Here is a 9301-nt window from a genome sequence, read left to right on the forward strand (position 1 = left end):
GGAGGCTTTATGGAGAAGTGATAACAGGACAGGCTCAGCTATCATGCCATGGAGGAGGCCGACTTGTAAAGCCTTCAAAGCAGAGTGAAATGAATGCTGGGACTGATAAGGGGCCATTTTGCCCCAGGAGCCCAGAGGAAGAAAGATGGCTCCTTTGAAAGAAAGAAACGGGGCTGGCCCTGGGAGCTGGGACAGTAGCTGGACTTCACGGGTATGACTCCTGGTGGCATGACCAAGTAAATCGAGCTCTCCAAGCTTGTTTCCACCTCTGTAAAATGGGATACCTGCCTCAGGGGTTGGCACGAGGGTTAAATAAGAACTTAGCATGGCACATGGCACACAGCAAAGGCTAGAAAATCAAACGGAGTGTTGAGTGGGTCACAGAGGAGGTGGCAACTGAGCAGCTGACCTTAGAGAACGAGTCAGGATTCCACCATGCTCTGTCCTTTTCGTTCCGTCTCCACACCCACTCGAAAGCGTGGAGTTGCAGCTGACTTTAGGCTGGGGTAGAGGAGGGGACTGGAGTGAGATGAGTAAGGTACTGCTTTGGGCCAAAAGTAAACACAAAACACCAAACCGTTGCTGTGGAGTGATTCTGACTTATGGTGACCTCACGTGTCTCAGAGTAGAACTGTGCTCCACAGGGTTTTCAATGACTAGATCTCAGAAGTTGATCCCAGGCCTTTCTTCCAAGTTGCCTCTGGGTGGACTGAACCATCAACCCTTAGGTTAGGAGCCAAGCACTTAAGGGACTCAAGGTGGCGCCAAAACACTCAGTAATCGAGACAGGTAATATTTCAATGCAAAATTGGAAAAAAAATTACAATTAATGCAAAACTCCATGCTGAATAAAATGCCAACGTTTTACAGACAGGTTCTGACCCTGCCCTTGCACGACCCTGCCTCACTCGTCCCATCCTAGGCCTAGCCTTGGTCTGGCGGTGGGGCTGGTTGCTTCCCTAAATAGAGTTAAGCATTAACAAGCGCAAGAACAGAGGCCGAACAAGCCCCCGGGCCGCCGCAGGTCTCGGAGAGCACAGGTGCACACCCGCCGGCGGCCAGGCACGCGGGGGCCCCCAGCGCCCGGCCGCTGTGAGTTTCGATTCCGCGCGCCTGCGCGCAGAGTGCCGCTCGCCCCGTCCCGCCCCTCCCCTCCCCGCCCCGTCCCAGCCCTCGGCACCGCCCGCCCGTCCGCGTCGCCCCGCCCCCGGGGTATGTAAAGCGGCCCGGCTGGCGTCGTGTGGCCGCTGAACTCCCGTGTCCCTCCGCGCAGGCGGGCGGTCCCGGAGAGCGAGTGCCTGCAAAGGCGGCGACGGCGGCCCCTCTTCCTCATCATGGTGAGCAGAAGGGTGAAGGCCGAGCGGGGAGGGAGAGGACTGGGCCGGGCAGAGGGGTAGCGTCGGAACGGAAAACCAGAGTATTTTCGGGTTCTCGGGAGGAAGTGGCATGCAAATGAGGATCGAGGTTCCGGAGTTGAGCTCAAGCTTTTTTGGGAACCGGATGCAGTCCTAAGGTAGGGAAGAAATGGGGAGGTTTGGGAGGAGTGGTGGCTGGAGGAGGAAACGAGGGGGAGACCTAGGTGGCGTGGGTGCGACCTGGGGTCTACAGCGACGGGGCCCCCGGCCTGGTTCCGACCCCTGCGCTGGCCCACGCTCCGGCAGCCATTCGTCGCCTTCCCGCGCCCAAGGGCCTGTCTCCCAAAACAGCATGCCAGCAGAGAGCCGCTCAGGGAGGCGGAGCCCTTTGGAAGAGAGGACGGTTTATAGTTTTCGGTTGTCACTTGTGGCTTTTAAGGATCCCTGATGGCGCAGTTGTTAAGAGCTGGGCTGCTAACCAGAGGGCGGTTCAAACCCACCAGCGGCTCTGGGGAAGAAGGTTGTGGCAGCCTCTTTCAGTAAAGACTTACAGCCTTGGAAACCCTGTGGGGTAGTTCTGCTCTGCCCTACAGGGTCACTGTGAGTCGTAATGGACTTCACCGCAACGGGTTTTGGGGTTGTAGCTTTTAGCAGATAGGAAAACAAGTGGCTTGGAGATGTGCTGGGGACACATAGCAAAGCAGTGGGCAGAGCTAGCCCCTGAACCCAGGTGCCTGTGCCGCCCAATTCTACGACAGGCACAAAGGCCATGACTTTGTGGGGCCAGAGAGAGGGCAGGAAGAGGTGGCAGGCATGGTGAATGAGGCTCTTTGTCCAGCGTTCTACTGCCCTGCCCCCTACCAGCCCGTCTGTGGGGCCATTGTCCCCCCATCCCAGACAAGAGAGTATTATCCGTTGCTGCAATTGTTGGGGGCAGGGAGGCAGTATTTTGGTAACCCTCCTCCCTGCTCCCCAGTACACACTCTGAGCCAGGACAGCTGTGTCTGCCCAGATAGAGAAACCCCACTCTCGAAGAGGACATCCTTAATAGTTGCCAAGAATATAAAAATTGGGGCCAGGCCCTAGAACCACAGGCTTTAGGCCCTCCCCCGCATGCATGTCAACACGGCTTCCTTTTGGAGGTGGAAGGAGTGGGTAATCCTTGGGGTACTGCTCTAGCTGGAGGGAAGCGAGAGTATAGGCAGGCTGGGTGCAGCTTCCCTCTCCATCCTCTGCCCCCAGTAGACAGGTACTCAAGGGGACTAAAAGGAGGGGCATTTTTTTTTTTTCCAGTTGCCACCCAATCTCCTCTGACTTATTGTGACCTCTTGTATCTCAGAGTAGAACTGTGGACTGTAGGGTTTACAATAGCTGATTTTGGGGGGAGGGGATAGATTGCCAGGCCTTTCTTCCAAGGCACCTTTGGGTGGATTTGAACTTCCAACTTTTTGTCTGTAGCTGGGTGCATTAACCGTACCACCCAGGGACTCCAAGGGGCATGGTAGGCCCTAGAAAAGTTCACTACTTCACCACTCGGGAAGGTGCTTTCAACCCTAGGGATGCTTATAAACCAGGGCAGGGGAGCCAGGTTAGACAAGGGGCAGGGCTGGTGGGGTGGCTGCTGGTGACCTGGGCTGACATCTGTTCTTCTCTTCCTCACACAGAACAGAGGTTTCTCCCGAAAGAGCCACACATTCCTGCCTAAGATCTTCCGCAAAATGTCATCCTCAGGGGCCAAGGACAAGCCTGAGCTGCAGTTTCCTTTTCTAACGGATGAGGAGACGGTGGCCACGCTGCAAGAATGCAAGACGCTCTTCATCTTGCGTGGCCTGCCAGGGAGCGGCAAGTCCACGCTGGCACGTGTCATCAGGGACAAGTACCGTGATGGCACCAAGGTGCTGTCTGCCGATGCCTACAAGATTACCCCTGGTAGTCGAGGAGCCTTCTCTGAGGAGTACAAGCAGCTGGATGAGGACCTGGCTGCCTACTGCCGCCGGGACATCAGAGTGCTTGTGCTGGATGACACCCACCATGAGCGGGAGCGGCTGGAGCAGCTCTTTGAAGTGGCTGACCAGTACCAGTACCAGGTGGTGTTGGTGGAGCCCAAGACAGCGTGGCGGCTGGACTGTGCCCAGCTCAAGGAGAAGAACCAGTGGCACCTGTCAGCTGATGACCTGAAGAAGCTGAAGCCTGGGCTGGAGAAGGACTTCCTGCCACTCTACTTTGGCTGGTTCCTGTCCAAGAAGAGTTCAGAGAGCCTCCACAAGGCTGGCCAGACCTTCCTGGAGGAGCTGGGGAACCACAAGGCTTTCAAGAAGGAGCTTCGACACTGTAGGTGGCAGGGCTGGGGGTGACAGGGAAGCTGGGCCCCTGAGCCTCATTCTCTCGCCCAGCAAACACTGGACACCAGGTGCTGCATGGACAGTACCATTGTTCTTAAAGGATTGGGAGCCAAGCGGAAAAGGCAGTTGGGGCCTCAGCTGGTACGAGGCAGAAGCAAATCGGTGCTTCATAGAGGTGGCCTTGGGTAGTGGCAGTACAGTGGGAATGTGGGGGCAGGTGCTTCCCGGAGCACTTGCCCTCCTCTTTTCCTTCTCCCAGTCTGGATCTGGGCCACTGTCCCTGCCTCAGAGGTGGGAAAAACAAATGACTGTCACAAGAGGAAATAACGTCACCATATGATATAACCTTGGAGAATCTGGTCCAATGTTTTCAAAATCATTTTGAGCAGCAGAACCATTTTTTAAAACAAAATAGTACATGGAAGCCTAAGGTGTAAAAAAAATTAATAGGACTGTTCTGACTTTCCTGGGGATGATTCCCAGATCTTGGGCTGCCCACCCTCCTCTTGGCCCCCAGTATAGCTCCGTGGGATTCCTGGGCTCCAGGGAAAGAGCCTCAAACCGAGTCCCAAATCTCTTGTTTTGCAGACAGGGAATCAGAGGGCTGTGGGATCTGCCCAAAGCCACCGTGAGTGTGGAGCCCTGGCCTCTGGGCAGGTACTCTCCTGCAAGGGCCGTTTGTGCTAACGAGAGGGTAGGTTTGGGACAAGGAAGGCTCTTGGTGGCCCTCCTTCTCCTCCAGGGGCCTTATTGAAGCTGTCACCCACTGTGTCTTTAACCCATTTCCAGTTCCCCACATTTTAGATGATCTTCCTACTTGAACCATCCCCACCCATGTTTCTTTAGATTAGCTTGTATGGCTCAGAGGCAGGTAATTTGTGCCTAAGTCCTCAGAAAACTCTCAGCTCCTAAAGCATGAGCCGCTGGGAGATCAGGGAACCTGAGTGCCTGCAGGGCACTGGCCAGAAGTGAACCCCGTATGTGTGAATACCCCGTATGTGTGAATAGCTCCAGAGAAGAGCCCCCAAGAGCCGGGCTCCTGCTCAGAGCTGGTAGCTCTGCCTTGGGAAGTAACTGCCTCTGGAAGCTTTTACCATTAAAAGATAGAATCCCTTTCTGCCTGGAATATAGCAGGGGAAATGTAATGGGGCAAAAACAAGGCCTGCTCAGAGTAGATGTCCTCTGCCCCTATGGAGTGTGCGGGAAGTCCTTAGAGGGATTCAACTTGGGGATAAACAGAAAAAACCTAGTGACTGAGGATAGCCACAGGCTTGGAGTCTGGAAATTGAGATCAGATACTCCAAACCTCATTGTGTCTACAGGCCACATAGTGCTACCCCATTAGATCCCAGGACCCTTTCTTGCACCAGGCCCGTTAAAGGCTCTCATCTAAAAACAGCCCTGCAAGGTGTTTATTACGGGGTCATGTAACTTCTCATCCAGATGGGCCCAAGTGAAATGGGGTGGTACTAATAGTTCCCCGAGTGGTCCCACCAGTTGCTGTACCTGATTGACAGGACCACTTGCCCAAGGTCAAACCTATCCAGTAGCACGGCTGGGATGCTGATGATGTTCTTTTTGGCTGTGAAGCCTGTAATCCTTCCCCTGGACCACCATGCTTCCAACCCTCTTTTTTCATTCTACCTCACTTTTTGTGACTTGGCCTGTACTGCCCACAAGTGCCTGAGAGTTTTCAAGTCCGGGGCAGAGATGTAAACATCTACAGAAGTAAAATCAGAGAACACTTTAATATAGCTCTAAAATTACTGTTTGACCACCTAACTAATGAATGAATTGTAGTAGACTGTTCAAGAATTTATGCTTACTGCTCAGTTGCTTCCCTCTGGGCCTCTGTGGTCTTGGTGATCGGTGTTGGTATGGCCCCACTCCCCTATCTGACTACCACTCTCCCCGCAGTTGTCTCTGGGGATGAGCCCAGGGAGAAGATTGAACTGGTCACCTACTTTGGGAAGAGACCCCCGGGCATGCTGCACTGTACAACCAAGTTCTGCGACTACGGGAAGGCCGCTGGGGCAGACGAATACGCCCAGCAGGATGTGAGTTCCCCCCGGGGATGCTGGCTGAGGTGGGGAGGGCAAGAGGGGAGGGTTACCAGTACAAGGCAAGGACCTACCAGAAACTTGACAGCAGCTCAAGACCAGTGGCACCTCTTCCCTCCAGCTCTCCCTTCCCCAGGCATAGCTGCAAAAGAATTCTGGTTGCCTTTTTTGAGCAGCCAATCGGGCAGTATTGCCTGCCCATGAATGCCTTTCCTTCTTCAGATTCACAGAGAATGCTGGTCTGCAGTAGGCTCCTGTTCTGGCGTTTCTAAGCCTGCATTAAGTTCCAAAGGCTTTGCCCCCCAAGGAGCCTGGTGCTCTGAGGTTCTTGTCCCCAGGTCTGAGGCCTGGCTATGCCCCAGAGTTAGGGAGTACTGTGGGATAATAAAGCATATTGGCTTAGGGCTACCTTTCCCCACCACACAGCCAGTATCCTGTGCCCGCAGCCACTGATAGCGTTCCTTAAACACCCGACATGTTGCCCAGATGCGCATGACTCAGTCTCCAGTCTCCTTCAGTGTCACCTTCTCGGCGAGGCCTTCCCTGACGTTCCCCTTCTCTGCCTAGGTTCACACAATTATTTTACTTATTTTTTACTGGTTTTCTCCAGCTGGAATGGAAGCTCCCTGAGGGCAAGGAGGTTTTGGTTTTATTCACCACTGTATTACTTTCCACTACCATGTCTAACCATTCGTTCATTCAGTGATATTTACGAAGCACCTGTGACATGCCAGACAACTGTTGGAACTAAGAATTACGAGCAAAAATAGTGAAACTTTTATGGTCACATTGGAGAGACAAGTTTTCTCAAAGAATCAGATATAATCGGATACAAACCAAAGTGTACAGGGTGGATTTAGATTGAAGGTATTTATCTGTCTCATCCTGCCCTCCAGGCTACTGCCTGTAGTATTCACAGTGGCACTTGCTACCTGCCTGATGCTGCACTAAGGGCTTTCTGATCTTTTCACTCCTTTAATCCTCACGTGAACTCTGACATAGTTTCTAGTACTATCCCTCTTTACAGGTCAATAAGCCAAGGCACAGAGGAGGTTAAGAAACTTGCTCAAAACCACACAACTAGCAAGTGGTGCAGGCTGGTTCTGAACTCACATGGTCTGGCTTTTGACCCCTGCTCTCCCCCACCTCTCCGTGCACCTCTGCACATGAGTCTGACCAGGGTAGTGGGACACTGCAGGTGTCCAACACACAGGTGCTCATCATAGACGTTTGTGGATGGTGTGCCTTTAAGCACAACCTCTGCTCTCTGCTCTGGGAGTGACCCACCCACCGTCAACAGTCCCTCTCTTGAGAGACACCTCAGCTAGGCTCCCCCCCTACCCACTCTCCCCAGGTCGTGAAGAAATCATACTGCAAGGCTTTCACGCTGACCATCTCTGCCCTCTTTGTGACACCCAAGACGGCTGGGGCCCGGGTGGAATTGAGCGAGCGGGAGCTGCTGTTGTGGCCAAATGACGTGGACAAGCTGTCACCCTCTGACACCTTGCCTCGGGGAAGCCGCGCGCACATCACCCTAGGCTGTGCGAGTGACGTGGAGGCCGTGCAGACAGGCATTGACCTCCTCGAGATTGTGCGGCAGGAGAAGGCGGGCAACCATGGCGAGGAGGTGGGTGAGCTCCACCGGGGCAAGCTCTACTCCTTGGGCAATGGGCGCTGGATGCTGAGCCTGGCCAAGAAGATGGAGGTCAGGGCCATCTTCACGGGGTACTACGGGAAGGGCAGACTTGTGCCCACACACAGCAGCCGGAAGGGGGGCGCCCTGCAGTCCTGCGCCATCGCCTGAGTGCCCTCTTGCCACCTGCCCCTCACTCTGGGGGTGGGGGAGACATCTCTCTGCTTGATAAGGTTTTTTTTTTTTTTTTACTCAAAGTTAACTTCCTGTAACTTTTTAAAACTTGTAAAATAACTGATTTTCTCGTCCTATTCACTCTCTTGCTCTAACACCTAAGCCCTCAACACAAAAGCCCGGGGGTGGGGGGCAGGGGTGTGTGGGTAGGCACCATTCAGGAACCTGGGCCAAAGCTAACGAGCCCTGCTTCCAGTTACTGGTTAGCCCAGCCCGTGCCCCTAGCTCTGCTGCTGCCTCGCTGGGGACACCTGAGAGTTGCAGATACCCTGCTGGTGGTGGCAGAAGGCAGTGGGGCTGGCGGTGGTGACACTGCTGTGGAGCACTAGTCGTGGCTCTGGGGTGGGGGATCCCTCGGATTTGATCCCTTTCCTAATCAGCACAGCCCCAGGAAGGCAGGAGCTGTTTACCAGGGTAAATAAAAGGGGTTAACCTCCCACCTTTGGTCCTAGGTCCCTGTCCCCTTCTCCTTCACACCTTAACTAGGTAGCAGGTTGATAACTAGGGAAGAAAAGAGAATAAAATGAAGCCACATCCAAGGCTGCTGGCTGCCGTCACCAGAGGAAGGGGGTGGGTTCGCCATCCTTCCAGTGGTGGGGCTCTACTGAGTGGTAGGAATACTGTGGGCCAGCACAGTCCGTTGGTGGGGACGTGCTAGTCTTGCTATCTGCCCAGCTCATCTTGCCTCCACAGTGCCCCTGGAGACCTCATGCCTCCTCTAAAGGGGGCTGGTGGGTACCAAGAGCCAGTGGAACAGACCTCTGGCTGTTATGGGTCTGGTCCACTTGTTTCTTTGGCAAGGGATTTTTAACACTGTTAGATGCGCCCCCCACTGCCCTCTCTGCACCGTAACAGGGCCTTGCTAATCAGGTGGTTACTCAGCAGAAGTACTTGGGATCTGAGTTCCTATCCTGGCTTTGCCCAACTGCAGCAACTTGTAAGACTGATAATGAAATAAATCATGTTAATCCGAGCTGTGTGCAGTGTCTCTCCTCTTCTGTGCCCAGCTAGGTCCTCCCTTGGGCTAGGGCTGGGTGCATTAGGACTGGCTTTGTCCCACAGCTTGGGGCCATCGGTCCTGTCTCCCCGCTGCTGGCTGGGCACAGCTGTGGTGAGGTTGGGCAGCTGAACAGTGTTGGCTTTCATGCAGAGGCAGAAAGGAGAGAGGCTGGTCTTAGACTCACCAGAAGGAGGGGGTTGGCTGGGTATGAGGGACATGGAGCACAAAGCCACTCATCCCCCAATTAACCAGTACAAGGGACCCACAGGTGTCCCCAGCCCCATCCAATCAGACTTTGCAACAAAACCAAAGTTCCTAGTTGCAAAGGCTGCTCTGGCCACCTCAGGTCGGTGCTACTTCAAATGTTAGGAAAGAACTGAGATTCAAGATCCTTTCTAGGCCAATAGGACTTGGTTCGCCAAAACGGGGACTTCCCAGGCCTAACGGTCATCATCTCACCACTGCCTTGCCACCAGAGGGTGGAGACTGGAAAGGGGCAGGGGCTCAGAAGGAAGAGAAATCATAAGTTACCTGGTTGAACGCTCTTCCCTGACTACTTTGACTACCAAAGCACCAAAAATGTGTCATCCAAAGCTTCAAATGCTCCTGTGTGGAGCCCCTAAGGGTGTGACCACAGGCGCCAAGCTTGACCTGAAGAGCACAGCCCGCACCACAGC

The 9301-nt window shown here is 54.1% G+C and overlaps 1 protein-coding gene across 2 annotated transcripts; it reads left to right on the top strand.

Annotated features, from left to right (window-relative positions):
• The first annotated feature begins 1205 nt into the window (after positions 1-1205).
• On the top strand, positions 1206-8597 carry CNP (2',3'-cyclic nucleotide 3' phosphodiesterase). 2 transcript variants are annotated; one of them, XM_049859076.1, is made up of 4 exons: positions 1206-1337; positions 3020-3686; positions 5615-5754; positions 7112-8597. In XM_049859076.1, exons 1-4 carry the CDS (start codon positions 1335-1337, stop codon positions 7559-7561), a joined length of 1260 nt encoding a protein of 419 aa, XP_049715033.1. In that variant the 5' UTR covers positions 1206-1334; the 3' UTR covers positions 7562-8597. The 2 variants fall into 2 exon arrangements, with proteins under 2 accessions (XP_049715033.1, XP_049715034.1); XM_049859077.1 differs by lacking the exon at positions 1206-1337 and adding an exon at positions 1376-1513.
• The last annotated feature ends 704 nt before the right edge of the window (positions 8598-9301 follow it).

Source organism: Elephas maximus, chromosome 19 (assembly GCF_024166365.1).
Source record: "Elephas maximus indicus isolate mEleMax1 chromosome 19, mEleMax1 primary haplotype, whole genome shotgun sequence".
NCBI classification, from domain to species: domain Eukaryota; kingdom Metazoa; phylum Chordata; class Mammalia; order Proboscidea; family Elephantidae; genus Elephas; species Elephas maximus.

Coding starts and splice junctions, on each gene's coding strand:
- CNP (XM_049859076.1), top strand. Junction 3,687..5,614: donor CAAGAAGGAGCTTCGACACT/GTAGGTGGCAGG, acceptor CTCTCCCCGCAG/TTGTCTCTGGGGATGAGCCC. Junction 5,755..7,111: donor ACGAATACGCCCAGCAGGAT/GTGAGTTCCCCC, acceptor CACTCTCCCCAG/GTCGTGAAGAAATCATACTG.